The 18,981-nt window shown below is 49.9% G+C and overlaps 1 protein-coding gene across 2 annotated transcripts in view; it reads right to left on the reverse strand.

Annotated features, from left to right (window-relative positions):
• The window catches only part of FAM78B (family with sequence similarity 78 member B), a 36,529-nt gene extending 18,775 nt beyond the window's left edge, over positions 1 to 17,754 (reverse strand). The window contains exon 1 of one of the 2 annotated variants that reach the window (XM_005312970.4): positions 17,265 to 17,754. In XM_005312970.4, coding sequence (XP_005313027.1) covers positions 17,265 to 17,527 — 263 coding nt within the window. In that variant the 5' untranslated portion in view covers positions 17,528 to 17,754. Of the gene's footprint in view, positions 1 to 17,157 lie in introns of both variants that reach the window. The other variant, XM_065554691.1, reaches the window with a different exon arrangement.
• Between the last annotated feature and the right edge of the window lie 1,227 nt (positions 17,755 to 18,981).

Below are 18,981 nucleotides of genomic sequence, written 5' to 3' on the forward strand. Positions count from 1 at the left end.
CACATCTCCAGAGGTGACAAGTGAGCAGTCCATGCACTGTTGCGCATGTGCACACTCACTCATGCATGCTCACACTTGTCACTCACCAGATCACACCATCATTAACTAACTCCCTAGTCACTATTGATCTCACACCCTTATTAGAAATCAAAGTACTTCAGGAAGTGCCATCACACTGCACATGCAATGCATGCTGCAAGAATCAAATCCGAATCAAGTCATAACTGCAAAGAAATCAACGCCAATCCATGCCTGTTTTCACAGCGACCAACGAATGAGTTTTTAGCTCTTTACAGACCTTCGGGGGAGGAGGGAAATCTTTTCAGAAAGGATTGATGACCTCATTGTATGGCAGAGAAATCCCCCTACCAGCGCAGGGCAAGTTCAGCACATTTCCCAGTTGCAGAGCAATTGTTTAAACATGGCCAAAGCGATTACTCAGCAGGACAGGATTCATTCCAGTGCACTGCAGCAACTGTGTCTGCACCAGCAGCTCCTACTCCCTAAAGGACGGTGGGGAAGGGGACAGGGAGAGACAGCACCCTTTACATGCCACTTACAAGGGGGCGTTCCCTGCAAATCTGCATAACGAAAGTGTAAGCACTGTCTATATCCACCTCCATTGAAAAATCTTGTCTTGTCAAGAGGAAGGATAGTCTTGTGGTCAAAGCACTCAACTAGGACCTTGGGCAAATCACTCTGGCCCCAATCCCTCAAATCAAGGTTGCCCGGACAAGCTTAATTCAGCCCCCTTGTGAGTATGCATTAAGATACAGTCATTAATTATACAAAGACATGCAAGTGTTTCCACAGGACCTCTGCCTTATTCAGTGCACAGGATGGATGTCCTCTTGGGAGGAACAGGGTGGTGTAGTGAATAAAGCTGTTGTTTGTAGGACCCCTGCCTCATTTGCTGCAGAACCTAGAAAGTGAGAGGCAGGTAAGTACAGGAAGAGAATGGATTGTTATGGCAATTAACTGTCACCCGGGGAAGCTGGGTTCTATCCCTGCCTCTGCCACAAATTTCCTATAGGATGCTGGGCAAGTCACTTAGACCAAAATTTTCAATGATGGTCACTACTTGATCTAACCTGTTGCTCATTTTCTGAGCACTAAACTCAAGCCTGATTTTCAGAAGTGCTGAGTGTGGACAAATGGAATTCAAGTCAATGGGGCAGACCCTCAGCTCATGTAAATGGTCCTGGCTCTATGGAGCTCAGCTAATGCAGGCTGTCCTACCCCCACGAAGCTAAGATATTCACAGCAACGGAGGGTCTGCCCCAATAGAAGTTGCAAGTGCTCAGCACTTCCAAAAACTCAGGCCTTAGCTAGCCACATTGGGCACCCAGTCCAAACGCAGTGGAGGCTTCTGCAAATTTTGTCCCACATCTCTTTGTACTTCAGTTCCCCATTTGTAACCTGGAGAAAATACTCTGCTATGTTTTGAAGATAAATTTGGTTCTGTTTGTGAGGCTCCGATACTACAGCACTACAGAAAAGGCCATGAGGAAATTAATAATTTTGAATTTAGAGCAGTTTGGACAATGTGGAGTGAGGAAGGCCTGGAGCATCACATTGAATAACGAGGATAAAAAGAAACATTGAACAGCCGCCTCATTCCCTGAGCACCGTCCATCTTTGCACTGAACGAGCCAGGGTCCTATGGGGAAAAACAGCATGTGAGCATGTAATTAGAGACTCATAATGCATATGCACAAGGGGCGAATTAAGGTGGCACAGGTTCTTCCTAACTTCCGAGTGCTGGACTTTGTAACTTCAAGAACTGTTCTCTTAACATACAGTGGGGTTTTAAAACAGGATTTTATTCGCACCCAAGTGCTGGAAGGTGGTACAGATTCGAGCTCTACTAGCCAACCTGAGCTGGATTCAAACCAGTGGCCAAGAAGGGAAATAAAGGCAAAGGGTTGATAATGTAAGACTGAGACTAGCTCACCTCTCTCTCCTGAGGCCTGGACAGATATGGGAAGGTGGGGAGTCTCCTGCCAAGCCTGTTCTAGTCACATCCCCACACAAACACTTCCCTTCTGCTGATGGCCAGCATTTACTGCTGGGTTGTTATAAACTCTGAAATCCCCCAATCGCTCCCAAATGCCCCTGCCTGGTTGGGGTGGGAGAAGGGGAATCTTAAATAGTGAAGGCAGGGGAACAGCCCCCTAACCTGTGGCACAGCACCCCACCATTCCAAACCATCCCCACAGGGAAACATTCCTCGTTTTCACATATGCCGATATCCGAAAGACAGCTGGTTAATAACAGGGATGAATCTGAGGACAAACCTAGCTGTGTTGGGCACTGATCTGCAGTCGCTGTCTCTCTCATGTATATATAATCAGAGCAGCTCTCATAACTAGAGCTGGTTACAGGGGGAGGTGCTGCTAGCATTTCCTCCTGGGGTTACCATCTGTTCCGCTCTGGAGAGGCCTCGGAGGCAGGTTTTAATGGGAAGGAGAGGGCACCTGGCACTTTTAAAGTCTGCTTGCAAGATTCCTCTGGCTTCATTTGTTTAGTGCATTTTGTAGGAAATTTGTGTGGGGGCAGCAGATCAGGTATGCTTGCAAGCCCAGCATTATGCATCTCGCACACCTCCTGACAGGAATATCACTGGGATCGATCGTCCTTTCTATTTGCTCACTCAGGGACTTTTCTCTCTCTCCTGCAGGAATTCAGTGGTGACCTGAGCATTACCAGGGAATACAGCACAAGGGCATATGGAAGACATGGCGATGCATAACTCAGCTGCATTCTCATGACCAAGAAGACAGAACTTGTCTCTCCAAAGCCAGCAATGGTCCTGCACCATGCTACATATTCAGAGTCACTGAGGTCATAAATACTAAAACCTGGTGACCTTGCTGCTTGGTTTCTATGCCCCTCCTCCCCACACACAGAACCACACATCACCCACAGAATTTACCAAAGGCCAGGAGAGGTCAGCAAGGATCAAAGCCATGGCAGTATTACTTGTAAAGGGGCTAAATAACATCGGGCCCATGTCATCTGCCGCTCTGTAAGCAGAGGAAGAGACGATTACTCAGTAATCGGGTATTTTATAACTGCCAAGCGTTTGTTGCAGACACATTGCCAGCCCACTTAGTGTTCAGTGCACCCCTATGGTGCTGTCCTCACATGGAGCTGGAAAGACTTCTACTGACTTCAGTGGGCTTCAAATCAGGTCCCTAGGAAGCACATATGAGACAAGGCGCAAGCTTAACATGACATGTCATTGCAGGAGAAGTGCAGTGAGTCCATGACCCTGTCTAGTCAGTGCAAGACCCTGCTTGGGGGAATGCAGAGAGGAAGGGACGGCCATCAGAAGCAGAGAGAGGAGAAGAGTGAGGGCCAGAGGGGCACAGGGGGAAAGGCAGAGCTCAGTTGCTCTCTGATCAACTCTGCTGTTCGGCATCAAAGCACGGAACCAGAATGCTGAGCACTTTAGGGTCCCATGAACCTATAAAAAATGCTGCCCCAACTGTATGTCTGCGATTTCTAAAACAAGGTCACCTTGTGCCCTGCCTGCCACCTTCTCCCCCTTAGCCAGGAAGGGTCTAGTGGGGGATGCTCACTGGGGTACTGCCACCCCTACGGGGCACTGAGCTCCAGCATAGATAGATCACAGGACACTGCACACACAGGAAGCTGGACCCTGGGGGATGCCAGTTGCAATACATCTCACAGCAGATTCCCTGTCAGTCAGACCCGGCTCCCATCTCACACTTATCACAACCTAAACCAAACTCCTGTTTTCCCCGCACAGGCCCTCTGCACTGCTTTCCTTCTGCTCCACCCTGGAGAACGCCTCCAGTCAGCATCCAGCCCCACAGTTGCAAGGGGACTGTTCTCTGCTCCCACACGCACAATGGAGCCACATCCTGCTTCCAATGCCTTCCCACCACTCTCAAATTCAACCTCTCCTCTCCATCCCAGTGCCAAATCGTTCATCTCTGCCCTGCTGCTCTCCCGCCTTCACCAGTGCGGCCTGTTCCTCTTGCATCTTCGCGCCAGTGACCTTGTCCCTCACAGCCCTGTACAAAACCCTGTTGCCAAGCCAGCTTCCTTCCTCACCACTGGCTCCCCTTTCCGCCGCCTATCAACTCTGGACAAAGCCTCACCTTCAAGCCCCTGCATAGCGCAGCCCCTGCCCACACGTCTGGCCTGGTCTCTCTCCCTGGTAGGGTGACCAGACAGCAAGTATGAAAAATCAGGACAGAGTGTGGGGGGTAATATGTGCACATATAAGAAAAATTCCCGAATATCAGGACTGTCCCTATAAAATCGGGACATCTGGTCACCCTACTCCCTGGCCTCCTAAGAACACCAGATTCCAGACCCCACTGGCCTCCGTGCTGTCCCTTTGCTTTGGGTGACTTCTATGCACTAGTCATCACGCCCTAACTCATTCTAATTGCTACTAAAACCTGCATTTGCAGCATCGCCTACTGTGGAAAAGGGGCCAGGCTTACATCAAAACCAAATAGCACTGGAGTTATCAAGCCTTGTGCCCTTAATCCCCTGACCACCTGGTTTTCCTCCTGAGATCCATGCCCCTCCCCTGCCTTTCTCACTGTAAACTCTTTGTGGCAGGGACAGTGTCTGCAGAAGCAGCTAGCACACATGTATCACAGCAAGCCAGAAAAGGAAAGGGTCATCTGACCATCCCCTAAGGACCATGGCAGCCGCGCTGCCAACAATACTACAGCCATCATGACCGCAAGAGTTAAAGTTACAAAATGGTTTCCTTTCTAGCCGACCCTCATTTCCCCCAGTTTTCACAGGCTCACAGCCCACCGTGGAGCCATCCCTGTTCTACGCTGGGACCTTGCTCAGAGATGAGGGTTTTCCCAGTTTGAGCAGAATGGTGTCTGGCGTTTTTTGTTACAGAGGCGTGGAACTAATTCCCCTCTGCAGATGCTTTTAAGGCAGGGCCACAGCATAAAAAGGCTGGGCCAAGTCATAGCCCGAGCTTGGCCTGGTCAGACTTTCATTTAACAAGCATGTGCTACTACACATTGACACTGCACAAGAGAGAGTCCCCTTCTGTCTACAGAGGCACACCTGGGCCTGACCCAGCTCCTGGCGAAGGTAACGGGCTCCTTTCCATTGACTCCCCGGGGGCTGGATCAGGCCCTGAAACACGCTGCAAAGCCAGCAGAGCGCACGCTGGTCAGCCTGAGGCAATCCCAACTCCAACAGCAAAGCTCTTAAATCAGCAACAGATTTTCTGTTTGCCCTTCAACTAAATCTAGGAAATTAAACACAAAACAGGCTGCGTCAGTGCAGCTTTAAGCTTTAAGCTGCACTGTTAATCGGGAGCAGTGCTTAGGGCGCCCACAGTGCTTAATCTATAATGAAAGAGGTGCCAGGGCTCAAGCAACTAGGCCCCAGGGCTCAGCCCAGGCACATTAAGCACTGGGCATCCACCTGAGACTCTGCAGCCCTGGTTTCAATTACCCGCTCTGCCACTTGACCACTCTGTGCTTCAGTTCCCCAGCTGTACAATGGGGTAACAGCATGGCTATGCCGCACAAGGTGCTGTGAGAAAGGCTCAGTCACATGATAATGGAGGCCTCTGACAGGGGGTCGAGTACCTTGAAAGGCTGGCCCAGGGGGTTTCCTGGGTTGTTTTATTTCTGTTTAGCATCTAAGCCACATCCCACCCTGGCACCATACGACAAAGATGCTAAATGGGTGGGTTGGCTTATAACACTGGGGCTGGAGGCAGATAAAGATGAAAGTTTTTTTTTACTGATCCAGGTTGGGAAAGGGCAGGGAGAAAAGGGCCAAACCAAGCAACCAACACACATCCCAGGATTTGGCAATATTAGCACATGGACTGCCCCAGTCCCAGGAAATGCCTGCTGACACCCTGTTCTCCTCATTATACAATTCCCCATTGACTTATTAGTCTAACCTGTTACAGTCATTAGAGGCCCTTGATAGCAATATCTGGTTCCCAGGTGTGTTTATGGGCTATAATCACCCAACCCATAAAATAAACCCTGAGGGAAGACAAGAAAAAGAAAGCATCCAAAAAGCATGAAAAAAAACCAGAAAGCCCCTCAGAATACTTGATCAGCCTGTCACAGGGCCATCTGTCTATCTAGGCTCTCATGTGGCCCTCATGACCACACTACCTGAGAGCCTCACCATCATGAATGGATTTTATCCTCACAACACCCCGGTCATTCAGGTAGAGAAAAATCAGCCCCATTTCATAGCTGAGGAACTGACTCACAGAGAAATTCAGTGACTTGCCCAAGGTTCACACAGGGAGTCTGCAGCTGAGCTAGGAATTGAGCCAATGCCCAATCCATCAGGCCATTCTTCCTTCTGCGAGCACCTAAGATAGATCCATTGATCAATCAGGAAATGCAGAGCTCAGTTTCCCCCAGCAGTGTCATTGCAGCTGGGTTACACACATGGGCTAGCTCCTAGTTCTGGTTTCTGTGTTAAGTTTGCAGCTCAATATATTTTTGTTTTGTCACGGCCCTGCGTGCTATGAAACACAGAACATGGAACAGGGCTGAAAACACCCTGCTGCTGGAACATTGGCATTTCCTGACTTTGGCCTAAGACAGCTGCCTCCATGCTGCTTCGTCCAAGCACACGGATGGGGAGTGGACAGAAACAGCAGGGAATGGGCAGCATCTCTGTTCCATCCCCAGCACAGCTGCATCATTGCACCAGGAAAAGTACCTGCACTTGGCGCAGCCAACTTGTCACCCCAGAGCAGGGGGAAAACTAGGAAGCAAAATATGACTGAGGTGCTCCAAGGGCCAATTCCAAATGAGAACGAGACTCCAGAGAGGAGAGGAAGGATGGTCCAGGGGTTAGAACAAGGGTAGGCAACCTATGGCACATGTGCCGAAGGTGGCATGCGAGCTGATTTTCAGTGGCACTCACACTGCCCAGGTCCTGGATACCAGTCCAGGGGACTCTGCATTTTAATTTAATTTTAAATGAAGCTTCTTAAACATTTTAAAAAACTTATTTACTTTACATACAACAATAGTTTAGTTATATATTATAGACTTATAGAAAGAGACCTTCTGAAAACGTTAAAATGTATTACTGGCACGCGAAACCTTAAATTAAAGTGAATAAATGAAGACTCGGCACACCACTTCTGAAAGGTTGCAGACCCCTGGGTTAGAAGCTGGCTTGGGACTCATTTTCTCTGTGGGCACGTCTTCACTATCCGCCGGATCGGCGGGTAGCAATCGATCTATTGGGGATCGACTTAGTGCGTCTAGTGAAGACGCGATAAAAATCGATCCCTGATGGCTCTGCCGTCGACTCCGGAAATCCACCGCGGCAAGAGGCGGAAGCGGAGTCGACGGCGGCGCGGCAGCGGTTGACTTGCCGCTGTCCTCACAGCCAGGTAAGTCGACCTAAAATACGCAACTTCAGTTACGCTATTCACATAGCTGAAGTTGCGTATCTTAGGTCGACCCCCCCCCCGTAGCGTAGACCTAGCCTCAGTTTCAGCTCCCCATCCGTAAAATGGGATAATAGTACCTCGCTGAGGTGTCATGAAGGGATGTTCCCCTCCCCCACAACAGTACTGTGGACATAAATACTTTAAAGATTGTTTGATTTTTAAAGTAAACTAATAAAATCTAAAAACAAAACAAAAAACCCTAAGCAGCGTTTTTCCCTTAACAGGGAGCAGAGCCAGAGACTCCTAGGGCTTTTCTAGATGGCTAGTTAATGCGGTGAGCTAGAGTTTAAATCTATAGCGCACTAACTGTGTGGATTCTACTAGCATGCACCAAAAGTTCACTAGTGCACTTTAACTCTGCCACGGTTAGCAACAGTGCAGGTGCCAAGCCTGGATAAGAGAGGAGGGTTTTGCAATTGGGTTTGCGACCCACTTGGGTAAAACCTTACCGCACCGGAAATCGTTAAGTTAAACCAAAACCGGAGGACGGTAGGTGCAGCTGGAACTCAAAACCCAAGTATGACAGAACTCAGTGGCAGTTGAAAGGAAGCTGAGAGCTTGAGACATTGAATCCTGACAACCAAATCTGTAACAAGAGCAGGGGCATGGAATGTATATACTTTGTACAGTACGGGAAAGCTGGCACAGGCTACTTGAGACGTGAAAAAAATAGCATCCGAATGTACTTGGCCTCAGTGAGACAAGATGGGCAAGGAATGGCAAGTTGCTGTCAGACAGTGCTACAATCTTCTATGAGGAAGGCCAAAGAAGAACTGGCAGAGGACAGTGAGAGAGGATACTGAATGTGGTGGCATCACATGGGCAGAAATACCACAACTAGCGAGTGACCATAATCAGGGGAGAACTGGACTACCTGGTGTGTCAGCGGCACAGGAGGGACAAAGGTCTAAGGTAAGTGCACTTTGATCTACCTCACTCTGAAACACGAGTAAGTCACTTAGTGTGCAGTTGCAGGGCCCACACAGCCAGTTACTGCACAGCTAGCACATGGCAGATTTACGCCCCAGCTTACCATGCGCAAACTCTGTGTTCAGACAAGCCACCAAAAGTTCCCTAGGGACTTGGCTATTGCTATAGATTATACATAGAAGATTCTCAAATACTATGGTGATGGGCAACAACAGAAAACCTTTAGGGCTCGTTTACGCAGGAAAACTTACCAGTATTACTATCAGTATAATTATACTGCTATAGCTTTCCATATGGATTCTCTTATGTGGAATAGCAGATTTTCAGTTTGCTTATGTTGCATAATAATGCTAGTAAATTTCCTCATGTAGACAAGACCTCAGACAGATGAAAGATAGTATGTTAGCGCCTCAAAATCTAGGGCAATGGGGGTCATATAAGTAGCTTAGCTAACAAGATCCAGTAAGAGAGGCTTTTATAAGCATGCTTTTCACAAAACACACCCTAGCCCACACTCACATGCTCTGTTTCACTTTGCAGTAAGGAGGACTCAGACTAGGTATCAAGAACTAAACTTACATGGGATTTTTTTCCTTATAACTCCCATTTGCAAATAGCATTACTGTATACTTCTGCACCTGTAACCTTCAGGGTAAGCCCCCTTCAAAAACAAAACAAAGCTGTATTTTATAAAAGGGGGGCTTAGTACCTGAAAGAGTTGTGAAACGCGTAGCATCAAAAAACAGAACAAACATGTAAAAGAAAACAAGGGAATTCAAACTATATTTAAAATAATGTTGTTATGACCCAAGTGGAGAAAAGGAAGGAATTACTCCAGATGATAATACCTAGCTCTTTTCCTCCATAGACCCTACAATACTTCACAATCTCCACAATCTGCATCCAAGTGTCACAATCGCCCTTTTACAGGGCACAGAGAGGGGAGTGACTTGTCCATGGTCACAGAGCAGAGCAGTGGCAGACAGCCCAGGTTTCCTAAGTGCAGTGCCCTATCCACTAGAGAACACCGCCTCCCATTATGTACCCAAACAATGGATATAACATAGTCAGATGCTTCCCTCTTCACCCCAACACATACACTTTGATGTTTGTTTTTAATACAGCTACACATCGAAGTGAGCCAAAGATAGCAGGCGCCCTTATATTTGAACCTCCTGCATTCTGGTTTACGCCCAAACTCAGGGCTGGTCTACACTACAAAGTTAGGTTGACGTAAGCCACCTCGCGTCAACCTAGTTGTGCATGTGTCTACATTTGTGTGTGTCTCCCACCAATGCGAGTGCCCCATCATGGTGACACAGTAACACGGCCATGTACTGATGCTGACACAGTGCAAATGTAGACACTGCGTGACCTGCGTTGACCCTAAAAGTCCTCCAGCAGCTGTCGCACAATGCTTGACAATGACTGCTCTGGTCACAATTGTGAGCTCCACTGCCCAGCAGTCATGGAGACCAGAGGCCACCCTCCCTTGTTTAAAAACCTCATGAATTTTTGCAATGCCTTTCCTGGATTGCTCAGCTTGGCAAGCACACCCAGCTCCGGTCTGGAGCAGACAGGAGGTATTGGATCTCCTGGGCCTGTGGGGAGAAGAGGCTGTGCAGGCACAGCTACAGAACAGCCAAAGAATCATGGACCTCTATGAGCAGATTGCACAGGGGATGCGGGCAAAGGGGAACAACAGGGATTGGCAGCAGTGAACATAAGAACGGCCATACTGGGTCAGACTGATTGACCATCTAACCCAGTGTCCTGTGGCCAGTAACAGAGGCTCCCAAGGGAACGAACCGAACAGGCAATTTCAAGTGATCCATCCCATCATGCAGTCCCAGCTTCTGGCAAAGCAAAGGAAACACGCCAGGCATACCACAAGGCAACAGTCAGTCCGAGGCCGAGCCACAAACATGCCACTTTTTCAACAAGCTACATGCATGGCAGAGACCCCCACCACCAGCCCGCAGACCAGACCTGACACCTCCAGGGACCTTGAGACACACACCCCTGCCGTGAACAGCAAGGACAAGGAGGTGGAAGGTGGACATGTGACTGAGGGAGGGGGCAGCTATGCTGCAAGCCAGGACCTGTTTGAGTCTCCACTGCAGTTGAGCACGGATGAATCCGATGCAGGGGAAGGAGCCTCGAGAAAGTGCGTGAATACATTTCCCATTACTGATGGTGCCCAGCCCCAGCAGAGCAGGATACAGCTAATTACTTTTTATTAATTTACTCGTATTAGTAAGAAGTAGCAATACGATCTGTAGACGTGGGGCGGGGCAGGGGGAGGAGAGGCTGTGCAGAGCAGTTTGTTTATGTATAGAGGGAAGTCCCTTGACTCCTCCTGAGAGATCCTGATGAAACCTTCATAGAGGTCCTCTGCAATCCTCTCCCAAAACTTTCTTGGGACGGCAGCCTAGTTTCTTACTTGGCAGTAGGACGCTTTCCCATGCCACTCCACAATAATTTCAGCAGACACCACTCTAGTAAACAGCCTAGCGGCCTACGGGCCCAGGCAGCTTCAGGATGCCAGCAGCAGCTGTGCTCTCTGTGCCTTGGGCCTGGTCTACACTGGGGGTGGGGGAATCGATCTAAGTTACGCAACTTCAGTTATGTGAATAACGTAGCTGAAGTCGACGTACTTAAAATCGACTTACCGTGGTGTCTTCACCGCGGTGAGTCGACTGCTGCGCTCCCCATCGACTCTGCCTGCACCTCTCGCAGCGGTGTAATACAGGAGTTGATGGGAGAGCACTCGGGGATCAATTTATCGTGTCTAGACTAGACACGATAAATCGACTCCTGCTGGATTGATCGCTGCCCGCCAATCCAGCGGGTAGTGTAGACATACCAGGGCTGGTTGAAAACAGTGCCAGTGCTCAGTGCCCTATACTTGTAGTTTCATGAAACTGAACAATTCCCTTCTCATTCCACCCCCCACCCCCACCTTAGCGGGCCATGCTCACCGTGGCTGGAGCTGCAAGTGGGGCTGTGCACAAGCCTCCTGAAGCAGAAGTGTCAATAAACATGTCTGGTTTAAAACTTTAGGGGCGCAAGGGAAGGAAGTTCTAAATCTGACCTTGTGTTTCCGTTGTGACTCTATGGGCAATAGTACCTGTGTGTGCTTTATCTGCAGCTGCTGACATTGCAGCACCCAAGGAACACCTGAGTCAGATGAGGAGGAGAAAGAAGAGGACTTGGGATGACATGTTCAGTGAGATCTTGCAAGCCAGGGCTGCATCAGACCATGAGCTAAGGGCCTGGAGGATGAACATTGCAGACAGCCTGGAGAAGGAAGAAGCGGACAGGAGTCCCAGCAGGAAAAGGAGAGGGCATGGGCAGAGCCCCCATTTGGGGAGACCAGCCCCCAGGTCCATCCCTTCTGCCTGCATGCCCCCTCCCTCCCCACAGCCAGAGCCCCGAGACACACACACATACACATCCGGCCAGAGGAGCCCAGGGGCCAGCTGGAGCCCTGAGCCCCCTCCCGCCACCAGAGCACTGAGCCCCCCCACACACACACACGCCCCGGTGCGGCCAGAGGAGCCCCGGGCCAGCCAACCCCCCCCAACCCCCCAAACATGTCGCACCTTCCTAGACCCCAAGCCACCCCGTGGGGAAAGCACTGGTTTCTTCTTTTCTGGGAGAAGAACCCAAGCTTTTGATATGCCCCATGCATGTTCTAGGGCAGCTGAGGAGGTAATCTGTTACTCAGTAATCTGGGGAGATTACCGATGAACCCAGGAAGCTGAATAGCAAATACCGCCTCCTCAGCCACCCCAGATCCTGCATGGGGCATAATAATAAGCAAAAACTTCCTCCGCCAAACCTGCAACTCAGCCTTCCCTGACCTATTATACTGGCCACCCATGGGAGAGTGAGATGCATCAGGACATAATGGGGAAGTACCACAAGTAGCACAGATGCTGCAGACTCCAGTGGACCTACAGGTTCAACAATCACAGTCTCACCTCCCTTTGCAGTCAGCGGAGAGCTCCACTGCATCATCTCCCTACAGCCTCCATCAACATTTCACATGGCATCAAGGGTCACATCCCCACCCCTACCACTCTGCACCGGGGACAGTAAGGACAACCCAGCTTCACATACATTAACCAGTGAGAGCCATCGTTCCTGTATGTGTAGCCGAAATGGACTGAAATGAACATGAATGTTCCTTCACCTTGTTTGGTTCTTTTCCTTTATTTCCAAAGTCTTTCTTGTATTTGTTCTTTAATTGTAGATAGCGTCTATGCACTGGTCTTGGTACACAATAAAAATATATTTTTGAGAATGTAATTCATGTTTATTTCACAACCTATAATACCGCATGTCTAGTATTACTGAAAGTGCCCAGCTATTTGGTATTGTACAGAACTCATGGGATCAGTGACAAACAGTGCAATAATTATAAAAGTACAGCATGCACCACAACATTAACAGGTGCATTAGCAAACAGTATTATAATCCCAAATTTGCACCAAGCACCAGTAGCTGAATCTTTGCTTGGTGCTGTTGAGGCGGTCGATGTATGGCTTCATGAGCCAGAGGAGTAAGGGGGAGGCTGGGTCTTCCAGGTTCACTACTGGCATTTCAGCACTACCAGTGATAAATCTGCCAGTCAGGAAAGAAAGTTCCTGCTTGTAGCTTTCCAAACAGATCTGTGTTCTTAAAGATACACGCATCATGCACCTTCCCAGACTAACCAACTTTGAAGTCGGTGAAGCGATCCACCAATACTTGCATAACCATAGAAAAGTAGCCCTTTCTGTTGGTGTACTCTGTGCCAAAGTGGACTGGTGCCAAAATAGATATATGTGTGCTATCGCCACACTGCAGTTCAGGAACCACATTGTGGCAAATCCATCCACTATGGTCCCGCACATTGCCGACAGTCACAGTCCTGCATAGCAGGAGACGATTAATGGCCCTGCACACTTGCATGACAACGGCCCCCAGAGTGGATTTTCCAACTCCAAACTGAATTCCTGCTAACTGGCAGCAATCTGGCGTTGCAAGCTTCCACAGTGTCATCACCTCTTGCTTCTCAATTGTCAGCGCAGCCCGGCTTGACAAAGCCCTGTCTGGGATGATTTAGTTGGTGTTGGTCCTGCTTTAAGCAGGGGGTTGGACTAGATGACCTCTTGAAGTCTCTTCCAACCCTAATCTTCTATGATTCAATGATTCATTCTGGTGTCCCTGCGCTGGAGGGCTGGGGCGAGCTCGAACCACACATCCAGGAATGTGACCTTCCGCACCCAAAAGTTCTGCAGCCACTGCTCGTCCTCCCAAACCTACATTGTGATGTGATCCCACCAGTCAGTGCTTAAATTGTCAGGCCCAGAAGGAGCTCTCCAAGGCTGCAGCTGCTCTATGAACACCATCATCAATCTTAAATTGGTTTTTGCTATATCCCACAGCAATCATCATTTCCCCTCTGCTGCAGTCCTTCTTGTGGCTCTGCAGATTCCAGATGAACATGACAATAGTGCAGAGCTGTGCAGGCTCCATGCTTCTGTCAGTGCATGTTTGTAGGATTTTTAAAAAAGGCGCAAAAATTGTGGGATAGGAATGGCATTATGGGATGGAGAAAGTTGCATGATGGGAATTGACCCCTCACTCCCAGTCATCGCTGCGTGACTCATTTTTGCCTTACCATGCAGTGCCAAAATTTCCCAAAAGACAGTGCGCCGGAAAATGACAAGTTGCACATTGGTATACCTACCCATGGTGCACTGCACTGTGCACTGACACAAGCATTCCTACTGAGTACACACAGCACCAATGCAAAGAGGCAAGTATGTACGCGTACAAGCTAAATACCAACAGTGGTGGCTTTATGTCGACATAGCTTACATCAACCAAAGTTTGCAGTGTAGACACGGCCTCGGGTACTACCACAATGCACATTACAGAAAACCCCAAAATACAGAGAACTTCAGATGGGGGGGGTGTTATTGGTCCCTTAATAAAACATGTTTCAAGGAGCAGCTTGATTTTTCTGAACATTTTCCTTGTTTAGGAAGCACTCGGAGCAGTCTTTATGATGTAGAGCCACACACAGAAAGCCTGATTCTCTATTGTCCTACAGATCGTGTCCTCATTTCACTAAGGGCAAAGCAAGCATAAAACCCTACCACTACTTTACTGGGAAGCATTTTACCGCCATTTTGTGCAGGAATAAGCGGCAGCACGCGGTACACAGCATAAGACAACAAGGTTCCTAATAATGAAGCATGCAATGTTCAGATGCCGAGGCACGACCTCTACCCAGCAACACAGTCCACATTCACTCAATTGCAAACTCAGCAATCATAAATTCATGTCCGTTTTCACATGCAATGCACCCAAATGCCAGCGCAGGGAGTATACTACAAGTCCATAAAAGACACATCGCCTTTTTTAGGCTGTGGAAAACAAGACTCCAACACAACAAACAAAGCACATGGCTCCATTTTTCAGCTCTCTCCCAAGTTATCAGCACACACTTATTAGCCTGGAAAAATTAAGTTTGTAATGACGGTTACACACAGAACACAAACACAAATATTCCTTTTTTTAAAAAAAAAGATACAATTCATCTACTATAATAAGCCTCCTCTACATTCCCACAACCCAGATGCATCTAGAGAAGGATGCACTAGCCAGAGTCATCAACCGATAATAACTCTTATAAGTGCCAACAATTCCTGATAAAACACTAAGTCCACCTCCGGTTTTAAAAAGTACTTAGATGGTGCAGTCTTTCTATAGCCTTTGACTCGAATTCCTGAAGCATGACTAGTATTACAATTAAGCACCCAGCAGACTAGAACCAAAACCTACAAGGCACCTTGACTTCATTTTAATTGGTTACCTTTTGGATTGATTCAAGATAGCTATCAGGGACTTGGATATGGGTTTGGTTCAGGAATCACTGGGTGAAGTTCTCTGCCTGTGTTATGCAAGAGATGATCATAACAGCCCTGTTTGGCTTTAACATCTATTAATCCAGAGAGCCCTTACAAGTCCACTACATAGAAGTTTTAAGACAAACCTTGCAAGCCACATCTCTCGTTCAAAAAGGAATTGTTTCTCACCAGCTGTGAATTGCGCCGAGACAGTTTGTATTCATTTAACAGCTAAAACTAACAAAACACCTTTAACACCTGATCCACTTCCTGCCCTAAAATGAAATTCAGAGGATAAAATCATAAGCAATCTCAGCTGCTGTCGACTACACCTAACAATCAAGACCACATCTCTTTCTTGGTGTCGCATAGGTAACAGGCTGCTCATTAAGAAGGGTGAGGATCTGTGCACTGTAATAGCACCATAAAGCAGCGCACACTTGTGATTAGGAAGGCCCGAAGATTAAAGGGTATTGCTGACACCAGTACAGGGCTCTTCATTCTCTGTAAGAGAATGCCCCCAAGCCTTTTCCAACAGTTCTTTCAGTAGGGTTTTATGCAATATGCCCAATTTAGTAACATTACACTAGTATTACAGTCGTTCCCCATGATAACTGGGTGTCAGCATAATGATTAGGTGGGTATTAGCAGAGCCTGCCAGCTCCCAGTCAGGACACGCACACAATGACAATTCCACAAAGCACTCAGAGGAATGTGGGGATCTTTCCGCTCTCTCTGGTTCCACAGGGTGACATTTGTCAATGAACACTTCAAGCAAAACAGAATGGGACACCCGGATACTCTGCATTCACGGGGAGGCTGGAAATCCCAGCATTAACAGGAAGACTTCCTGCACCACTCCCTTCCACGCAAGCAGGCAGAAGAGAATCCGAACCCGCCTTAGCATTCCCAGGCAACAGGCAGGAAAGCAATTTTGCTCACCCCTATTCTACCAAGTTGAGCTGCAAAACACACACACAGACACACACACAGCAATAAATGGCTGGCGGGATTCCCACTGTCCATGCAATGTTAATAGGTTAGTGCTTTCTCTCCTTCCATGCTCTTAAAGTGACAGAACCCTTCCCTTCTAGTGCTGGGGTGCAGAGTGGGAAATGGAGTGATGTGAGATGGGCTGTTGGTGTCCCGTACATGCACAGGCCACTATAGGTGCTGTAAGGGATGGGGGGGGGTGGTGAAATGGGGAGGGCGGGGCTGGAAGGGCAAAGGAACGTGGAGGGGGTGGGGTAACTGCAGTCCTTTACATGCCCAGGTCACTGTAGGTGTTGTACGGGATGGTATGGAGGCGGAGGGGATGACTTTACACAACCAAGTTGCTGTAGATGTTACAGGTTGGGGGTTGAGGGATGCATGGGGGGTATCAGGCAGATGTGGGGTGCAGAGTAGGATGTGGGGTGCAGAGGGATGCCAGGGTCCCTTACATGCCCAGATTGCTGTGTTATAGAACTCCATATAGTTACAGGGTGGGAGTGCAGGGCAGGGGTAGAAGTACCAGGGTGTGTGGGAGGGTGCAGGGCAGGGCTTCAGGGCGGAGGTAAGAGTACCAGGGAACAGGGTGGGTGCAGGGGGATATAGGGGCACAGGGGGGGTCCCTTACATGCTCAGGTCACTGTAGGTGTTGTAGAACTCCATGCGGTTGCGGCGGGGGTACAGGGGGGGGGTAGGTGTACCGGGTTGCAGGGTGGGATGTCAGAGTGCAGGAGAGGATATGGGGGTACCGGGGGTCCCTTACATGCTCAATTCACTGTAGGTGTTGTAGAACTCCATGTGGTTACAGGGGGGGGGTGCAGGGCGGGATGTGGGGGTGCAGGAGAAGATATGGGGATACCGGGGGTCCCTTACATGCCCAGGTCGCTGTAGGTGTTGTAGAACTCCATGTGGTTGCAGGGGGGTACAGGACAGGATGTGGGGGTGCAGGAGAAGATATGGGGATACCGGGGGTCCCTTACATGCCCAGGTCGCTGTAGGTGTTGTAGAACTCCATGTGGTTGCAGGCCTGCACCCAGCCCACCACCCAGGTGTGGCGGCGCGGGATGGGCGGCATGATGCCCCGGGCGGCGGCGCGGAAGTAGGGCGTGCGGTAGCGCAGCACGACAGGCGAGCTCTCCTCGATGGCGGTGGCGCCCGGCTCGATGGTGGCGGACACGTCGCTCAGGACGATGTTGTCGCGCCGCACGCGCGCCTTACACGCGACGCTCTGCAGGCAGCCCATGGCCTTAGGCGGGCCCCGGCCCGGCTCCCCGCGGCCACTGCTCCGGGCGGGGCGGGGGCGCAGCGCTGCCGCCGGCCGCCCCCGCCCGGCCGCGCATCGCAGCCTGGCCCGGCCGCTCACCTGCGCCGCCGCCGCCGGGGATGCTCGGCGGAGCGGGCGCGGTTCGCGGCGCCGCGCGAGTCCCTCGCCGGCTGCCGTCCGCCCCCCCCGCCGCACGCGGCGCCGGCTCGGCCGAGGGCGGGGAACCGCGGGGCACGTGCGCGGGGGGATATGGAGGGGCTCAGGTGGGCGACAGGGGCTTGTATGGGGATACGGTGGGGCTTGGGGCAGAGATATGGAGAGGGTCATGTGGGGGGCAGGGGCATGGACGGGCTCACATGGGGTAGGGGTACCGAGGGGCGGGCAGAGGGATGGAGTTGCTCAGGTGAAGAGGCAGGGGCACACATGGGGCAGGGGTGTAGAGGGGTTTAAATTGGGCATAGAGGGGCTCATATGGGCAGCCAGCAGGGCTATAGAAGGGCTCATGTGGGGACCAGGGCTCACAGCGCGGTCTGGGGTTTAGAGGCGTTCACGTGGAAGTCCCAGGCAGCGACAGAAGTAGAGGGGCCCATGCAGGCAGGCAGGGACTTGCGTCGCAGTGGGGCCATGGCGGGGGTGAGGCAGAGTCCACGGGGTGCAGGGGTACACGCGACAGAGTGGGACTTTGGCCAAGGGATAGCTTAGGTCACATGCCCAGTGTTCACAAAGGAGGCTGGGCCAGTCTGTATTGCATGGCTCCTGTGTGGTGCCTCACGTGGCAGGGGGAGTGGTTCATATGTGGTGTGTCAGGTGGAGGTGGGGCAAGGGGTGTCACAGGGCACATGTGCAGTGCCTCACATTGAGGGTGCAGATGGGTTGGTTACGCCAGGGGGTATCTGTGACCAAATGCATCCCTGTATTCACACCCTACCTACTAATGTAACAATCTTTGTGCAGACTATGCCGTGTAAAGTATCATTTGAAAACTGGACCATAATATCATGATGAAACATGTGCAGTAACAGTAAAGCTATGAACATTATCTGAAATCAGAGCTAAATTGGGGGCAGGAATAGCTCAGTGGTTTGAGCATTAGCCTGCTAAACTCAACATTGGGCATTCAATTCTTGAGAGGGCCATTGAGGGAGCTGGGGCAAAAATCTGTCTGGGGATTAGTCCTGCTTTGAGCAAGGGGTTGGACTAGATGACCTCCTGAGGTCCCTTCCAACCCTGATATTCTATGATTACCAGACAAGTCTGGGGAGGACATAAACTAGTTTCTCAAAAAGAAGTGAGCTGCAGCCCACAAAAGCTTATGCTGAAATAAATTTGTTAGTCTCTGAGGTGCCACAAGTACTCCTGTTCTTTTTAAAGGCCAATATGACACTGTTAGCCAGGTGTCATTAAAGCTTATGGGCCATCACCTGTCAAGTGGC

Source organism: Chrysemys picta, chromosome 8 (genome assembly GCF_011386835.1).
Source record: "Chrysemys picta bellii isolate R12L10 chromosome 8, ASM1138683v2, whole genome shotgun sequence".
Taxonomy (NCBI): Eukaryota; Metazoa; Chordata; order Testudines; family Emydidae; genus Chrysemys; species Chrysemys picta.